The sequence below is a fragment of the Chionomys nivalis genome, chromosome 5, assembly GCF_950005125.1.
Source record: "Chionomys nivalis chromosome 5, mChiNiv1.1, whole genome shotgun sequence".
Lineage (NCBI taxonomy): Eukaryota > Metazoa > Chordata > Mammalia > Rodentia > Cricetidae > Chionomys > Chionomys nivalis.
This window is the reverse complement of record NC_080090.1, coordinates 67,597,854-67,617,720: the sequence shown is the minus strand read 5'-3', so window position 1 is coordinate 67,617,720 and position 19,867 is coordinate 67,597,854. Positions and strand designations below refer to the sequence as shown.

Sequence of the window (19,867 nt, the reverse complement as noted above, 5' to 3'; positions counted from 1 at the left end):
CATTTTAAAAGACCCCAAGAAAACCAAATCACAATTCCCTACATCTCTGTGGCAGGTAATATAGAACAACTACCAGGCATATTGTTTAAGGAAAACCAACTTTAGATAGCCTGATGATCATCATTTACAAGGAAATATCCATCCTTATAGAAAAAGAATAATCATATACATATACTCAGAAAAGAATCTGTCTCCCAGTAGCTGTCAATCCATAAGAGCCGAGTCAAATGATCCATTTTCTAACTGTTTATATAGTGTTGGCTGGTCTGGAACTCACTATGCAGAACTGGTCTTGAAGAGACAGAGATCTGCCTGCCTCTGCCTCCCCAGTGCTGGGATAACAGTGTGCACCACCACGCCCATTTTTCTAACTCTGTGTCCTCTACTTGTAGTAGTGACAGGAAAAACCAGACACTAATTTATCATGCAGCTTTAACATCTTTTCCTCAAGAATCCAAACACATTAAGACGTTAGCTTTCAAAGAGCCAGATTACTCTATCCAGACTAGGGACCATGAGACATGTAGGTTTAAATGAACACGCCTGACGATGGAAGCAGAATTACAGGGCAATCTGGACCCTTAGATCCATCTCCTGCAGAACCACAGTTCCAACTAGATCATCTGTTAAACATAACAATATTTTAAGAATAAGTAACTGGCCGGGCGTGGTGCACAGCACTCAGAAGGCAACTCTATGAATCTGAGGTCAGCCTGGTCTCCACAGGGAGTTCCAAGCCAGAGCTACACAGTGAGATCCTGTCTCCAAAATAAACAAATAAATATTTGTGGTCACAGAGTTCTTATTTCTGTTTATAGTAAAATGATTTTCTCAGATTTAACCTGTCCAAAGCATATATAAGTTCTTAGTCACCACACAAAAACAAAGTTTTGCTTGGTTTATGAGATAGCTATCAACTATTTTTTAAAAACATTTGAATATATATTTTCTTTTTCTCAACTATTTTTTTAAAACATCTGAATATATATTTTCTTTTTCTGTACAATATAGGTTACTACAGAATTACAACTGAAAACATTTTTAGAAGCTTGAATTGCTGGCCCCAAGACATGGAGCTTTATTAAGTCATCTTTCAGCACCTACCCCTTCCCAGTAGCTGTTGTATAATGCCCCCCCTTCACTACTACTTCTCTTTCCCTGAGCTGCCCTCCATCACCCTGCAGTCAGTCCAGCCTTGCTGAGTAGTGGGCTGGTGCCAAGATCATGAAGCAGAACAATTCCCATGCCCACTCTGCTCCAACCCAAAGTTACAGCATGGGCTGTGCCTCTCTCATTAACAGCTGGACAAGAGAAGACAGCTGGATTGTTCTCGTCTGGCCCCAGTGTCCCAAATGGTTTGCTATAGTCATGTGACTACTTCACGCTGAATGGTTAATGCTGAGGAGACTGTGGAGGGAGGCAAATTCAGTAAGCTCCTTATCAAACCCCTTTAGCTGCCATAGCTGCTTCATGTCCTAGTGGTAAACACTATTTTGTTTGTTATTTCCTGCATAAACTAGAAATATGACATCCATATGCACACAACTTTACAAACGCATGTGTGTTTAGATGATATGTTTTAGGAGTGTTTCATGGCTCTTATACCAGTCCTCATCTTACAACATCCAATTACATTAGCATGGTAATGGGGCTGAAGGAGCTCACTGGATGCTGGGAAATGCCAGAGGGAGCTGTAAAGTTTATCAGCAGCTCCCGGATTTGTTGAGAGAAAGGGAAGATGCACAATAAATTCTGCTCAAGGCAGCTCAACAAAAACAGTCGTAAATGAGCAGGTGGGGCCTTCCAAAGGCGCTGTGGTAACTGCTGTAAGTACCCAGTGTCCTTTTTCTTACTCCTTTGACTCCCATATTGATGAAAGACATAAGAAAACTGTGGTTGCTTTAACTTGGTTTGTATTAAGTCTTGGGAAAATCATGACTCTCCTTGAGTTTCCCTCTCAGTCTGTTCAGAACAAGCCATGGCATTATGAAGGCTAAATAAGTGTTAATTTCTTCATTTTGACCTTTGCTAGGGCACAGGGCTTATCCCTCCTTCCAAAGTCACCCAGATTTCCAGGCCATGGTTGGGTAAGTTCTTCCCACTTTTCTCTTTATTAAAGAAAAAATGACTTTGCAAATTAGCTCATTCTACCTGGCACACGCTAACCAAGCTAGGTGCTTAGCGAGTGAGCATTGATGAGGAGATGACTGTGTCTGTACCTGGAGTCACACCGACTCCGTCAACCGTCAACAGAGAGTATTGGGGGGGGGATGTCAGTACTTAACGTATGTACAGACTTTTCTTTATTGTCCCCATTCCCCAATACAGGACAACTATTCACATGGCATTTGCGTTGTATGCCCTCAGTAACCTGCAGATGACGAGCATGGAAGATGGTGCATGGTCACACGCAAACACTACACCAGCGAGCTTGGACATTTATGAACTTTGGTATCTAAGGAAGGCTCTGGAACCCATTTCCTGTGAATACTGAGGGATGGTTGGTTTTAAAGGGCCACGATGATTACAGAGGTCACATCTAAGAGGAGCCACATTGACCCAGTATTTGAATCTATGCAAACTCCTGAACCTTGGTGACTCTATTCCCTAGCAGATGTTCATGATGGAAACAAAACCATATGGGTTTATTCACGACCAACTTCCTTCACCCATTATTTCCCACTGGTGAGCGTGTGGTTTAGTTCCCTGCCCCAGCAGTGCCTTTCAGAGTTTCCACCAGTGAGGAATTCACCCATCCCTTCTTCCAGCGATAACCCTTAAGACAAGGGACAGGCTACACGAGCGGCACTCACGCAGGCATTCGCTGGCGCTCTCAGCAGTTGCCCTCCTCCACGGCCGGTCATTGAAGAAAGGCAGGCACTTCTCACAGTCAACTCCATATGTGTTATGTTTGCAATTGCACACCAGTTTGCCAAGTTCATTCTTTACACACTCACTGGCATGTCCGTTGCACTTACACCTGGAAAGAGAAGGGGTAGGCAACAACAGGATCACTGGGAGGTCCTAGAACAATGCAGAGGGAGTGTGCATACAAAAACCAGAAGCAACCTAAGAATTCTTTGAATTTTACCATTCAAAAGTATAAACTGAGGAACTTTACAAGGATAAGTTGAAACACACATGCACGCACACTCACACAAGATGGAACATTAACTAGACAGAAGAAAGTCCCTAACATTTTCCAAGAACACCAGCAGGATATTTCCTAATGTCAAGACTTCCAGGAAGCAGCAGAAGACGGTGGCTAAGAACTACATAAAGTCTGACACCAGGCCACCTGGGTTTGGAACCTCTCCCTGCCACTTACAGTGTGCCTAAACCCCATCTGTCAGACAGACGTGATGAAGTCTCTCTCAGAGCCCCTGGGAAATGCCCAGTTTCTACATACAGGACTAAAGAGAATGTAAGTTAAAACATATGGCAGAAATTCACCCTCATGATTAATGCTTCCCACAGAAGGAAGTGAGATGCTGACTTTGACAATAAATTCCCCATAGATGTCCAGTAGACAGATTATTCTTGGGCTTTTCGGGGGCAGAGGTCGCTGAAGAATCCCCCTAGAGGCAAGATAGTAATAAGAACCCAAGGAAACTCACAGAAATATGAATGTGGCTGGAACAGAGACATTTCTCTCACTTGCTTCCTTAAAGAGCGATTCTGTAGTTCCAACTACCACCTAAAAATGCCTGTGCACACTGGAATCATCTTCATTGCGCAGAGATCAGTCCTGTTTTTAGAACCCTGTTCCCATCCTTTTCCAAGGCTCCTGTCCTAAGTAGTTGTACAAACTTAATGTCTCCTATAACCTAAAACTCCACAAGTCTAAGACCAAATGTATCATCTTCTCCAGGTTAGCCCACTTTCTAAATTTAGTAATGGTATCACCGTTCTCCTGATCATTAGACCTTGAGAGCATCTTTGACTAAAGACATGGTAATGCATCTCTGCATCCCTTTTGATCTGTCAGCAGCCTAATGTCAGGTGTTTGTTGTTTAATATCCAGATTATACAGCATCAAAGCAGGAATAGAAATTCCATCAGCCACACTGTCCTTACCCTGTTAGCACACTCACACTAAACATTTTGTGAGTTGATTCTGCAGGTCGGTGTATAAAGTATGAGCTTCATAACTTTGTACCACTATACTCCACTCTCACCGTACACTCATCTTCCTCACCCAGCTTTGATTTACAGCCTCATGCCAAACACTGCCCAATTTCTCATGGTTACATTTCAAACCTATCTCCCTGAGCATGCCAGGAACAACAGATACAAAAATAATTTTTCTGCTTCATAGAGACCTTATGGGCAATACAAGGGAAGAAAGTCCATGACCATAACTCCATCTATCTGGTTTACAGTCCTGCAAAGAGATTTTCTTCCCATCAAGTGAAGTTACACTCTTTGAACTCTGCTGAAATACACCCATCTTCCTGCACTCACTGCAGACACCTCCTACCTGTTATTAAAGACCCATCCAGATGCCACCTGCTCCTCTAGCCTTGCAGTTCTGTTTCTTGATTCGTGACACTTTTGTTTAGAACACATGGGCACACTAGCACAAGCTGAGCAACCCCCACTCCAAGTGCTCAGGAAGGGAAGTTTTTAGTTTCTTTTTTTTCCTCTTTCTTTCTTTCTTTCTTTCTTTCTTTCTTTCTTTCTTTCTTTCCTTTCTCTCTCTCTCTCTCTCTCTCTCTCTCTCTCTCTCTCTCTCTCTCTCTCTCTTCTTTCTTTCAAAAACAGACTGTTATATCTTGGGAGTGGGACCAAATCACAGCACAAACTTCATGGCCTGAAGGTAATTTTCTACAACCCAGGGGACCGGCATGTTGACCACTTGTAATGTCACCTGAGCATCAGGAAATATCAAGCTTTGTGTGCTGGTTAGTTAGTTTTTCTATCAACTTAGCATAAGCACGGGACATCTGGGAAGAGGGACTCCCCCAAATGAGAAAAAGACTCCATCATACTGACTGGTAGCTAAGTCTGTGGGTATTTTCTTGATTAATGATTGATGGGGAGGGCCCAGCCACCATAGGCAGTGCTAGCCCTAGGTGGCCCTACACCATATAAGAAAGCAAGCTAAGCAAGCCATGGAGAACAACCTAGTAAGTAGCACTCTTCCAGGGCCCAGGATCCTGCCCTGCTGGAATTCCTGCCCTGACTTCTCACTGATAGACTGTGATCTGAGAGCTGTAAGATAAAGAAACCCCTTTCCTCCCCCAACATGCGGTTTATCACAACAGCAGAAAGCAGACTAGGACGGCTTGAGCTTGTGCATCAGAGATGCTCAACCTATATGTGAATTTTTACATATTTACAGATTGCTCTTAACTCATTTGTAAGATCCTAGAAAGTCAAGGCTTCTCCCTTAGGCACCAGCTCAGCAGACTCTATTACCGGATTCTGGACTTAAAGGGTCAGTGAGTGTGGACTTAAAGTTTCAGAACACCCAAATGCTTAGTTTCCAGAATAAGATCTGATAAGAAAAAAATTTCTAAATTGTAGCTTGCCTTTCCAGATCCACATGGTCCCTAAATGCTAATAAAGTCATAAACAGTTCTACATCAAAGTTCCAATCCTTGTTTACTCACCTGCCACCCACTGCGAAGTCTGAGATTGCATAATAGTAGGACTTGAGAACTTTGGGGTCGTTAAACACTTCATCTCCAAAAGTGTTCAGGCGATTGAGTGTTACTCTGATGTCAGTAGCAGTTACCCATTCCTGCCAGAAAGGGGGAAATGAGTGAATGAGTGAATGAATGAACACATAAAGAGAAGCAGAGAGACTGAAGATGAGAAACACATTTGACAAAATCTTCTACTAAATAGTTCATATGTTAATACAGATCCTATTGTGCTAAATCACTGAATACACTGAACGACTAACTCCCTGATATTCTCCCTGTGGCTCGTCTGTAGTTACCACAGTCACCACACCACCTCGTCCAAAGGTGAGGGCACTGCTGGCTTCTTCCCTAGGAGACAGAAAGGTCTGAACGAAACACACAGCCCAGTGACCAGGAGGAACTTCCACTCCTTGCTTCTCAGTCTACAACTGAGCTGCAGCCAGGAGTACCAGCTCAGATCACACGCACACCACACTTGTTCTAGCACGCGTGTCCCTACACACTGCTTCCCATCTAGTTCTGGCTCCTTGGCCTGAATCCCACTGCTGTGGGGCAGGTAGGTAACCTAAGCACAGGTAATGTCTGAGTACACGAACCCAGACCAGCCAAACGCAGTTAGTTCTGTGTTTGTCAGCATCTTTCCCATGACATGGCCTGTTAGATCTTCCCTGGCCAATCTTAAAACTATCACCACCCCAGTGGTTTGTGTATATCATCCATCTCAACACTGCCTGAAACACCCGATTAAAGGTGTCAGAAGGGTAGGAAATTCTGTTCATTTTATTCAGTGTTGTGTCCCTCATACTTGGCACAGAGTGAAGGAATCTGCATCTGATCAAATTGAAGGTATATCATAACAATTCTAACGGAGCACCACGAACGAAGGTTACGCTATTACCCCTGGCTTTAGGATATCTAAGCCCTTATAATAAATGCCCTTTCGATTAGCTAACTTTATCAGGTGCTACACGCGTGACACACTGCCATCATAATGACCCCAATGACCTGCCTGCCAGTGCCACACCCTGGCAGTTCCCGTCCATGCTGACTCTGGGCTTGGATGTATTCTCGGCTTTGGCCAGGGGGACATCAGCCAATATGACACAAACAGAGGCTCGATAAGGACTATTCATGCCCTCACTGTGAAAAGCCTGGGCTGGTCTCTGAACATGGAAGATCACAGGGGAAAAGAAAGATTCAGTCCTTGGTTGACCTGCCTGGTGAGTGAGTTCAGACCAAAGACAGCACTTCTACTCCAGTCCAGGAGACCGATTTAGGTACAATGTGTCAGAATCACCCTCAATCTGTGTCGAGCAAGGGGAGCGGTTACAGCAAGCATTTATGCTTCCAGACGGCTCTTGGAGACCAGCAGGCCCACTCCTGATAAAGAACCACTGCCTTAGTTATGCCAAACACCTGGCAACAGGGAAGGCTCATAAAAAACTAATCTCCATGAAGCTTCAAGTATAATTAGAAAGGAGAAGATGATGATTTCACTGCATCCAATCTTGGAACTCAATAACAACTCCCACTCATGGCCACAATGGCAGGAATCTGTTAGTTGTCCATAACGTAGATAGTTAAACACACCTCTTAAAGCTTCTAATATACCTCCTCCAGGCTTCAGCTCTACCACAGCTCCCTCTACAAAGAAGATGGAGAGCTCCCGGGGCGCCACTAGGGCAACTGCTTCACCATGAATATCTAGAATATCTAGACTCAACAGAGTCCCAGCCTCAGTTCTGCCACTGACCACTGTGAGATGGGCACTTTACGTCCTTTCTCAGCTCTGATTCCTCATCTATAAAAAGGAAGGCAAAACAATATCCAACCTACAGAGTTACAAGAATTAAAAGACTTAATGCATTTAGACATCAGAACGCGACTCAGTCTCTGTGGCTGAGAACATGCTTGCTGACACTCAGCACAACTAAGAGCACAGCAGATGGTAAGAGCTACCAATACAGGCTGACACTCAGCCAGTGGGACCTGAGGCATCTCCTCCTCCATCCGGGAAAAGGCAGTTCGCTCCTATCAGCTAGAAGTCAAATCTGCTCACCCGACTTGGCTCCAAGTGATGAGAGCCAGGGCTCTTACATCCAGACACACATAGTTAAAGCTACTGCACAATGAAACGAACTCACAAAATTAATGCAGACGCCCAAAGCATTCTTACCAGAGTCTCACTAGTTTCTGTGGCATAAAGAATAGCTACCAGCAGAATCCCTGCTGGGAGCTGGTCAAGACAGGCTGAAGCGCACGCGGCAAGGGGAGCTGCTAGAGACACTGATGGGCACGGGACAAGGGGAGCTGCTAGAGACACTGATGGGCATGGGACAAGAGGGGCTGCTAGAGACACTGATGGGCAAGGGACAAGAGGGGCTGCTAGAGACACTGATGGGCAAGGGACAAGAGGGGCTGCTAGAGACACTGATGGGCACGGGACAAGGGGAGCTGCTAGAGACACTGATGGGCAAGGGACAAGAGGGGCTGCTAGAGACACTGATGGGCATGCGGCAAGGGGGGCTGCTAGAGACATTGATGGACACACGACAAGGGGAGGAGCTTAAGAACCACTCTTTCCTACTGGTCCCGCTGCAGTCTCTCCAGGACAGGAAACACAATCAACTGGACAAAGAAACAAGGCTAGCAGATGTCTGCTTTATCGCCTTTCCTGGGGTTTTCTTTCAGTGTTTAGCCATTCCGTCTATCCAAACCAGTTATCCACTCTGCAACTTATTTTGTCTGCATCGCCAGGAACTCTTTCCTGAAAGGCCTTGGGAAATAATTAGATTTACTTTCATATTCACCATCTCCTGATAGCCTAAAAGAGCACAGTGGGTAGCGGCCTGGATACACAGCAAAACATATTTTCATCTGTGGCTTTGCCTAAACTATACAACCAAACCAGAAAGCGTCCTTGACTATAAGAATAAATTGTAGGGCTAGAAAGATGGAGCAGTGGGTGGGGAGCTTGCTGCCAAGTCTGACGACCTTAGTTCAGTCCCCAGAACCAACATGTGGTCCTCTGGCCTACACGTGGGTAGTGCAGTGTACACATGTGCTCTCACATATTAGTAACTATAGTAAAAATAGTAATTATAATAAAGTCCAGAGAAGAGGCGAGAATTCAGAAGTGGAAAGCCCAGAAAAATAGGAGGTTCCATGAAATTGGCATATCATCTGCAGAGTCCCATCCAGGCCTTCCTTCCTCCTCAGTCAATGAGTATATATAGACCACCTCCATTTAGACACTAACATCACCGTCTAAACAGGTGTGACATCAGGGTCTGAATCAACAGACTAAGAATGACACAGGAATCCCCATTCTTCCAGAACTACATGTGAAAAGTTTAAAGAAAGCTGAGCCACACACAGAGAATCCATACGAGGTGCACAAGGAACGTGCATCGAACTGGTGAAAGAAATCTTTGATTTGGTCTGTAAGGCAGGGGAAAGTTTCTAATGTGATGTTTAAGCAAAGTACCAAAGTACCCTAACATATTTCCCATCTCTAGAACTCAACTTCGCAGGTGAAGAAGAAAGAGTTCTCATAGTGACGAAAAACAGCACAGACAAAATGTCCTTGTATGGTAAGGAAGCCATTCTTAGGTACTTAAATAGCTTGCATCAGCTGCTCCCCATTGCTTGTATGTATGTATACACACACACACACACACACACACACACACATACACACACATATATATCTTTTAGTTTGCCAAATCAAGGAGCAATTAGGACAAAATGCAAGAAAATGGGAAGATTATTTCAAATATCTTATTTTACTTATTTTGGGAAGGCACACCAAAAAGAAGGCTCAGTAGGTGAAGGCACCTGCCACCAAACCTAATGTCCTCAGTTCAATCTCTGGAATCCACAGGGTAGAAGGAGAGAACCAACTTCCATTTGTTGATTTCCTCTGAGCTACATACATGTGCTATTGTGCTTACCCACACATACACACACAAATTTTAAAATGTAAAAAAAAATTACAGTCTTTTAAAGACAGTATCTCATATATTCCAAGCTGGCCTTGAACCTGAGACAGAGCTGGAGATGATCTTAAACTTCTGATCTTCCTGCCTCCACCCTCTCCTGGCTTAGGAGGTGCTGGAAATTAAACAGTCTACAGACTGAGTCATATTCCCAGCCCTACACCAACATCTTCTTGAAAAAGTCAGAAGTGAAATGTTCCCTCCTGAAGTGCAGAGATGAAAGTTAGAACTGCTGAGTGTTAATACAATCTGCAATGTAGCTGAGTGTGGCGGTGAGCACCTATTCTCCGCACTGGGGAGGAGGCTGGGAGGTCAGGAGTTCAAGGTCATCCCCAACTGCACAAGAGCCACCTCAAAATATCAAAGCTTGTTTTTGTTTGTAAAGGTTAAACCCTGGGGTATGTTTTCAAGTGGGAGGTATATAGGACCAGTGTCTCCCAGGCGGTGGGAGAAAATGGCTTTTTTTTCACATATAGATAGCACACATGGACACAGCATGAAATCTAGCTGCCCATGAGATGGCTCACTTAGATAATTTCCATTCTCGTCAGGGGAGGACAGCCGGCTCCCACACTGCCTGTGAGTGCCTACCTGTAGCACAGGGCTGTTGTCAAAGTTGTAGGCACTCGGCCTTCCTTCCAGGGTTGAAAAGGCCACGTTGCCCCCGGTGAGGGGGGAAATGTCACTGAATTCGTCAGTGCACAGGGCCTGCTGCTCGTCCCCTCCGGTCCTGATGAAGCCGCGGTTAGCCTTCGAGTAGGTGCTCTCGCAGGAGCCGCTGTAATACTGGTAAGGAATCCAGGGCCCGTCCTCCCGAGTGCGCTTGTAGATGGCGAAGCTCTCCGGGCGGCTGGTGTGGAACTTGAGACGCACGTAAGTGATGTCAAAAGCCTTTCCTGTGGAAGAGACCCACCAAAGTCCTTAAGTTGTGTGGAGGAAGAGAAGAAATGCCTCTATTCCAAACTAGGCCTGGGGCTTGATGAAGAGGGGCCCACAAAGACCTCAGCACACCCAACACAGTGGCTGGACCTGGTGGGCTATTCTAAACCTGCACGTTGTCTAAACAATGTGCAAAGCACAGTCGGCTTCCTACCGTTGGTTGTGAGAACTTGTGATGTAAGTACAGTGCTAATGAATTTTAAAATAAAACTAAAAATCCCCCTATTCTTAATGCTGCTGTTTCAGTGAAAGCTTAATTAAGAGCTATTAAAAACCGTCTGAGGCCTTTTAAAATGAGTCTTCTGGGTACTTTCAATACTTTACAAACCTTATTTTTTATTAACTACAGCACTTCTCTTGGTGCAGGAAGACTGTCCACAGAGCTACTCTCTTATCCAGCCCAGTGGGAAGGAGAGTATTTGGGACATGAACAGGAAAGCTCAACAAAGAGACAGAAGAAGAAAGAGAAAGGCATCTTCAAGAGGATGTATCTGAGGATGTTCACAAGAGAACACATGAGAAGCAGTTCTGAGGCGCAAAGGGCAGAAGGAGTCAAGGGGCTGCCTGCCCTCTAGAAGCAGTCACGGGGTCAGGTGGGTCCCTGCACAGTTCGAGCATGGCCCGTGGTTGGGACGGCATGTCCTCAGACAATATGCAACTATTTAATCACCACCCATGCACTCACTAGGCCTATCCTTTACACCACCTATGCCCTGCTACTGTGTTACACCAGAGACGACGATGACCACAGATGGGTCCACAGGACTGCTGAGCTCAATCCACACTCATTCCCATGCACACCAGGCACAGGATGTGTACAGAAAACATCTTTGCTCTCAAGGAGCTTGCATGTACCCCCCACAAGTCAATCATCTCTTAGAAGGAAAAAACTACCCTTACCTTCTCCTATGGAGAACCCTCTCAGACTCTGGGAAAGAGACTACTCTGAGTCCAGGCCATATCCTCCAACCCAGCTTTATCTACACTAAAACTGACTTTCTCAACTAGTTCGGATCATAGAAGAGATTTAATAATAGTCTCTTACACACACACACACACACAGAGAGAGAGAGAGAGAGAGAGAGAGAGAGAGAGAGAGAGAATACTCTAATAACACAACCGAACTTAAAGCTGAATGCATGCAAGAAGAATGCAGGACTGGGCACCGTGAGGCCTGGCCCCTTTACTCACTAGCTATCTGATTCTGATATAGCAGTTTCTCTTTTGTAAAGATGAGGAAAATCCTGCCCCATCCACTCTTACAAATCCGTGACCCATTAGAAAGTTTTACAATGTATAAAGCAATATTATGATAAAGTTTATGAAGAAAACTCTTGAACCAAGGGTTTAGACCTATTAATACAAGGACCTAGCTGCCCCAATAAGTGCACTCACGCCGGGCGGTGGTGGCGCACGCCTTTAATCCCAGCACTCGGGAGGAAGAGGCAGGCGGATCTCTGTGAGTTTGAGACCAGCCTGGTCTACAGAGCTAGTTCCAGGACAGGCTCCAAAGTCACAGAGAAACCCTGTCTCGAAAAACCAAAAAAAAAAAAAAAAAAAAAAGTGCACTCACCAAAGAGCTACACAAATACAGAACTCCCCTCAGGAGAGGTACAGCATTTTTCCCAGACACAGGTCACACACTACAGTTCACACAATTTTGTTGGAAGAACCATTGCATTGTCTCTGCTGTCAAAACATAACATTCCAGAAACTTCCTATCTGACATTCTAGCAGAGCAAACAGTGGATTTAGCACAGGAGTGGGTGGCGTGGGATGCTCAGGGGGTTACTCGCTAATCTGTGGGTTACACATTACCCTGACTCTCCTCTCCCCACCTTCCTGACATCTCACTGCTTGTTAGCAGCCTGACCTATAGCAAATACCTTATAAAATAAGTCTGCATATGATGTCACGTTGTGGTCCAGACCACCGCGTACACTGCCCCGGAGTCACGCTCTAACCACTGTGGTCAGAGGAGGGCGGTTCCTATCACAAGGGCGGGGCATGGCATCTGGGGGCATGGATGAAAGCTACCTAAGCCAGGTTTGTCGGGTGTTTCCTGAGGGGAGTGGCATCTACTTATAAAACCAAGAAATGTTTACTGAAATAGACAGTGGCTTAGCTAAAGAAATGGCATGTATGAGCCAGGAGGTGGTGGCACACGCCTTTAATCCCAGCACTCAAGAGGCAGATGCAGGGGGATCTCTGTGAGTTCAGGAGTTCAGAGTTCTGAGGCCAGCCTGGTCTACAGAGCAAGCTCCAGGACAGGCTCCAAAGCTACACAAAGAAACCCTGTCTCAAAAAATCAAAAAGCAAGCAAGAAAAAAGAAATGGCATGTATGAAAGAGGGGAGATCACGGGAGGAATGGGAATTGCGGAGCAGCTCAAACTACAAAGGACAGCTGGAGATAAAGGCAATTTCAACATAAGGTCAACAGCCACCAGCGAAGGACTTACCCCAGGAAATGCATGGTCAGGTTTTTGACTTTATGGCCAGTGTGGAGATTAGAAGGGATAAGAATGAAGGAGAACTTCTTATTTGTTAAGTTGGTTGATTTTGTTTGTTTGTTTTGTTTTGAGACAGGGCCTCTCAATATAGCCCTGGCTGTCCTGTAACTCACAATGTAGATCATGCTGGCCTCTAGCTCTGCTCCCAGAGTGCTGGGATTAAAGGTGTGAGCCACCATGCACAGCCCAACGGCATCTTCTTAACATGTGGCAATATTCCAGGAAAGATGACAGGCTAAACATGAAACAGAGATGACGAACTACAGAGAAATGGACAGACCTACAGAGAAGCTCAGGGAGCAGACACCAACAGAGGCAGACGGGGAGCCGCTTTAAAGACCGCCTCCACTGCACCCTGCTCCACTTCCTCATCAGAGCAGATGCTCCCCATCCCATGACGGGAAGATCAGGATAATATTTAATTTTCTAGCTTAAAAGTCACCAAGTGGCTGGGTAGTGGTGGCGCACGCCTTTAATCCCAGCACTCTGGAGGTAGGGGCAGTCGATCTCTGTGAGTTCAAGGCCAGCCTGGTCTACAGAGTGAGTTCCATAACAGCCAGGACTGTTATATAAAGAAACCTTATCTTGGAAAGAAAAAAAAAAACACCAATTTGAAAAGAGTAAACAGTGCCTCTCGCCGAGATTATAAAAGTGGGGGATGAGCTCATCTCAGATACACTAGATCTGGAGTACCTGCAGGTCCCCTAGACAAGAGGAAATCTCTATAAGGGAACAGGATAGGAGTGGCCTGGAAGACCAGAAGTATTTACCTAAGTTAGACGTGAAGACTTAGGACCCCGAGCATGTAGACACCGAGCTTTAAGGAGCAAGCAGAGACCAAAGAGCAAGCGAGTCACATTAGGAGCCAGTTTCCATAATCACCCCAAGGAGCACCACAGTTTAAAGCACAGACAGATGAGACGACAGAACACACAGTGCGGAAGTGACCGGGGAGAGGAGGAACCAAGAAAACAGATTCTGAAGAGGGGTCATCAATAGTATTAAAATCTGCTACCAGCTGGGCTGGGGAGATGGCTAGGTTAGTAAAGGTGCCTTCTCAGCATGAGGACCTGAGCCCAGAGCCCGGGGTCCACATCAAAAGCTGGGTGTGGCTCTGCGCACCTGAAATCCCAGGGCTATGACAGTGGGAAAAGGAGGGTCCCTGGGGGTTGCTGGCCACTCAGTCCAGTCTATGAGTGAGCTTCAGCGTCAGTGAAAGACCCCATCCCAAAGCAGAAGGTAGAGGGGCTGGAGAGATGGTCAGCCATTAAAAGCACTTCCTGCTCTTCCAGTTGACCTGAGGTTGGTTCTCTGAATCCATATCAGAGGGCTTAGAACTGCCAGCTCCAGGGGACACAAGCTTTCTTCTGGCTTCCTCAGGCATCCACACACATGTAGCACACTTTCTCACAGACAGACACATCTTTTTTTTAAAAGAAAAGCAAAAAAGTGGGAAAGTGATGAAGAACACCTGATATCCACAATGGGCATACTAACGTGTGTACACACTAACCTACACAGGCTCCCCCAACCACAAGCATGGATGAGTATACACATGCGCACAAATCTGCTCAGAGTCAAGTGTCAAATAAGACAGTGCCTAAAGAAATGCCCCCTGGCAGCAAGCCACCAAGTTCACTGTGCATTTAAAGGAGCCCCAGGGGCAGGGATGGCGGCGCTGGGACTGAGGGTGGACAGTGGGCTAAAGCAGGGAGTGACAGACAGAGTTCTGATAATGTGTCCCCTTTGTAGTTACCATCAAGGGTGCCTGCACTCACGGTAGGAGGCAAAGCCAGTTGGGGAGTGAGAAATAGCTGAAAAACTCAGAGACCTTTATTTTTTTTAATGTATTTATTATGATTGTGCATGAGACGGTGAGTGTGGGAAGGCCTGTGGAGGCCAGAGGGTACTTTTGGGAGTCAGTTCTCTCCTCCCTCACTGGGTTCCAGGTACTGAACTCAGCTCAGCAGGCTGCTAGAGCAAGTACACTGAGCCATGATGTGGGCCCTCTTCAGACATTTTATTTAATAGGTACTTTCAGCCCTCCTCGCCCCCCACAAGCACCCTTACTGGGCAAAGCCTGGCCCTGAGAGGAGGGTGGAAGAGCACACTCTGTACGGGTATTTCTGCAGAAGTGTCATTCCCTCCAACAGCACAGAGCGCCCTTTTTACTGATGTACCCGAAGGACAAAAGGATAAAAAATGGAAGTTGCTTCAAGGAATTTGGAATCTAGTTTGAACAACAAAGAAACATATCCAGTGTGGTGTGCAACCTTACAATCCCAAACTCGGGATGGAGGAGTGAAGACCTGTGCCCCAAACAAAGAGTTCCGGGCATAGCTCTGCAGTGGAATACCCATTTAGCATGCAAAGGCCCTGGGCTCAACCCCAACACCACACACACACAACAGACATGGTCAAGAAATGGGATGGAGGGCCAGGGTACACAACCATCTGTGCTACCTGAAGTAATGATGGTCATGGAGGATGGAGAACTGGAAAACCTAACTTGTATGCTACACTCGCACGCCTCCACGCCTGCCTCGCCTTCCTCCTGGCTGCCCTCCCTCTATCTCACCACACTCCCGGCCTCATATTGGCCCATCTCTTCATTCCACACTGGCAAAGTAAGGGCCAATTAACTGATAGATGGATAGAACCTAAGTCCAGGTTCTCTGATTTCCAATCCAGCGACGCTGCGGTACTATCATTTCATAACAGGAGCAAGCCATACTAGATGGTATGGCTCCAAAGTACAGAAGCCAGATCAAATGATATGGGGAATAGTAAGTGCAATTCTGGACACAGCACCTCCTGTAGAGGCACAGGAAGACAGCCATGGATACAACCATACACCCTGCAGAAAGGACTCAGCTTCTGCATGTTCCACAGCCCTTTTCCTCCCCTGCCACATAAAAAAAAAAAAAACCCTCAAGTGTAGAGGTTTAGAATGGAGCACTCAAATTAATTAATATTTTCTGCTCTGAATCCTACAGTCCTGAAGGAATGAGAAGAGGAGGGGCTGCCTGAACAATGAGAATCCAGCCGTGCTCCCAGCAGGGCAAGCCAAGGAATTCTGCTCCAGCCTCCTACGTGGTAAAGTATTTGTAGTCTCTTTGAGTAAGGAGAAGCTCTTCCTGTCTTAGAACTGCATGCAAACACTGACTGCTGGAGAACATAAACGTCTCTCTGTTGTGCGCAGTTCAGAAGAATTCCATGAGGACCTTGTGGAACAACCGCCTTTACAGTTTAGTGATGAATGACAATGGCCGTACAGAACTTTCCAGGATTCCACAATGCCTTCCACAGCTTGAATCAGAACAAAACAATTTCCCTCTAAAGAACCAAATTAGTTGCTACCGGTGGCCATTAAACTTACAGACTCAGTCTCCAGAGTCCAGAAAATGAGCAAGCTCCCTGAAGTCAGACTGAGGAGCACAACACTCCTGAAGCTGGAGAACAAAGTCAATTAGAGAGGGTTATGTTTAGGCTACTAACCGGGGCCCCCAAACAGTGAACACAAACAGTAGACACAGAAAGCAACTGTTTGAAGACGCTTCCAGTGTGGTTAGCACAGAGTTTCCAGGACAGCATGTCCAGCTGCACACCAGCTGTCATTGTTCCACCTCAGAGATGACTGCACACACACAGCCACACCAATCCAGAGAGCCCAGGGCCAAGTCAGGGATGGCCTGCGATCTTCCAGCAGACCAGACAGCGCTAGAACATTAAATACATCCAGGATGTGCTGAGGGGACCAGATCGAGTTCAGCAGAGTCATACCTACTACCGAAAACTCAGTCCTGAGCCCTGAGCGAAGAGTTAGGTTCTTTCCAGTGCCTTAAACACCATGTTTTAAACAGAATGTTGAAAGAGAGACAGCAGGGGAGAGGAAGAGAACAGAGCAACTGACCTCTTCCCTTAAATTTCAGTGACTGTTCATGGTCTCACCCTCTGTCAATCGGCCAAATGCCATCAGGAAAGGGCACAGACCCACGGAAAGTACCCTTAAATTACCAGTTTGCAGACGAGACGAGGACAACCACCGTTTTTTAGCAAATAGTAATTCTCAACTAAACCTATTACAAAGAACACAAGGAGCTTTCAACTTGAGAAAGCGCTTCTTCTCCAAAGCATGGCCAGGCTTCCCGCAGTCATATCTTACAAGAGTGTGCAGTAAACGCTCCCTTCCACATTTGTGCCACAGACATACCAAATGCAGAGCCTAAATACAGGGAGACAGATGACTTAGATTTCTTTCGTAAAACCTAGTAAGATTCTATACATCAAAAACAATGGTCAGCACAAAGCTAAAGAGAAGAACACAGTCTTGCAGAAAAAAAAAACCTCACAATCCTAAGGAATTAGATTTTTCCATAAAGTATCAAACTTAAATTGTGGTAAGGGACACAATTCGACCCTTTCCCTCATACTCCCTCAAATACCACATGGTACTATCAGGCCACTAACCCAGAACATTACACTTCAAAAACCACAAAAGATATCCTGTATTGCCAAAGGACAAAATCCCCCAAATACTACATATTCTTCAGCAGACTCAAAGGCCAAGCTAATGTGACTAACCCGGTTATTAAATGCAGCCACGTTCGTCAGACAGCCATTGTGTGGACACAGAGAATGCTTAGCTAAATCCTAGAATGTCAAGCATGCTCAGAAGGTCATTTAAAACCAGCGCAATTTGCCATCAGAAGCTGACATTTTCCATTACCAAACTTAGGTAAATTTATCCTAATTTGGGTACCTCTGCCAATTCGTGTTACATCTTCACCAAATGAGATAAGATTACCACGAGGAAGTCCAAGCCAAGAACTGGGAACATTGCTTATTAACTGGAACCTCATGCTTACAAGGCTTAATACCAACCCTGATTCAGGCTAGTGGGTCACAACATGCCTGAAATCCTTGAGCTGAACTAAAGGAATGAGGCCCAACTTCCCTCCCACTCATCTACACTCAGGCAAAAAAAAAAAAAAAAACCTACTCACTCTGCTAAGTCAGGCCAAGTTCTAGCTGTGGGAACCAACTGACGTGGGAAAGGCAGAGAAGGCCAATGATTAAATTTATTATGGAAAGAAAGTAAGCAAAAGTAAAACTGCTTGAACATGTAAGATTGTGGGAAAGAAGACATCAGCATTTGGGGAAGGTCTTTATTGCTCTGTGCAGATTAGGTGATATTGGCAAAAGAATCATGAGAAGTTCGATTGTAAAAATGGTTCCAGCATCTAAGGATGGCAGTGTAGCAGAGGCCAAGCCCAGCTCTATCCCCTCCCCACGACGCACAAAGCCACAGCAGGCTACACAGTGCAGCCTCATTTCTTCATCAGCTGTTTACTGGTGAACTAATTACCCCAAGCTCACTGTGACAAACGACTGAGACTGTCCTAGCTTTTACTGTTCAGTTTCTGTAGCTCCAATGAGCATGTCCCCTTTCCACTCCCCACAATCATGTTCTGCTTGTATCTCTCATCAGTAGAATAAAGTCCTACAAAATCATACGTGGCTAACTACAGAATGGCTTTCGCAGTTCTCATGGTTGTGTTTTAATTTCTTACCACAGCTACCCACTAGGTCAAAGATAGCAGCCCTCACTAGTCCTGATAGTTGTATAGATACAATTCTTCCACTCATTCAACAAATATTTACTGAACATTAATATGTGCCAGTCAGTCAATATTCTAAGCACGAGACCACAGCAGAAAACGAGATACATATGGGGCCAAACAAGTGGAGTTAACAATCTAGCAGGAAGCAGGGCTGGGCAAGAGATAAAATAAGAAAAGAGCAATGATGAGACTGGGGGTGACTCGGCCAGGAGGTACAAGGACTTGAGTTTGATCTCCAGCAGCCACATACGAGGTCAAACAAGGGAGCATGCACTTACAAAATCCCATTGCGTTGAAGGCAGAGACAGGCCGATTCCTGCAACTTGCTGACCAGTCAGCCTAGTCCAGTCAGAAAGTCCCAGATGCCAGTGAGGGACTGTGTCTCAAAAGACAAGCTGTACTTACCCCTCCTGAGAAATAATATCTGATTATGGATTCCAGCCTACACACACACGCACACGCACACACACACGCACACACACAAACACGAGCACTCACACACACGTGTCAGATGACAGAAGATATGGAGGGAGGAATGCTATCTGACACTGCACTATCAGAGGTGACCTCACTAACACAGGTCCACTGATGTCTGAGCACAGACCTTGAGTGAAACACTGAACACCTGGATGAGGAGCATTCTCAGGACAAATGCAAATACCCCAGCCTGCCAGTCAGCTTTAGGGAGTGGTCAGGAGGTCAGCATGAGTAAAGTGGAAAAAATGAGGGGACAGGCTAAGGGTACAGGAGTCTGGAGGCCACTGATAAAACCTGGCTCCTACCACAAGTGAGATGAAAATGGACTAGAGAAACATGCTCTACTCCTTTTAAATTTTACTTAATTCATATTTTATTTATGAGTGTGACTGTAGGTATATACATACTACAGTATACATGTAGAGGTCAGGGGACAACTTTGTGGGGTCTGGGCTCAAATTTAAGTCAACAGTCTTGTGCGTAAGTGCCTCTGGCCACTGAGCCATCTCACTAGTCCCTGGCTGCTACTTTTAAGGCTCACTTGGGGCTACTGCACTGGCAAAACACTCTCTAGTTGAGAAGGAAAGAGAAAAAAAAAACAGTTGAGGAAGGGCTGCAATAACCTAGGCAAGAGAGGACAACAGCTTGGTGGAAGGTGGCAGTGACA

General features: G+C 45.6%; 1 protein-coding gene across 1 annotated transcript in view; it reads right to left on the bottom strand.

Moving 5' to 3' along the window:
• Window positions 1–19,867, bottom strand: part of Lamc1 (laminin subunit gamma 1) — a 123,161-nt gene that overhangs the window by 32,964 nt on the left and 70,330 nt on the right. Inside the window, exons 2-4 of the mRNA XM_057769666.1 lie at window positions 10,241–10,545; window positions 5,616–5,746; window positions 2,814–2,980 (exon numbers count right to left, since the gene is read on the bottom strand). Coding sequence (XP_057625649.1) covers window positions 2,814–2,980; window positions 5,616–5,746; window positions 10,241–10,545 — 603 coding nt within the window. The remainder of the gene's footprint in view (window positions 1–2,813; window positions 2,981–5,615; window positions 5,747–10,240; window positions 10,546–19,867) is intronic.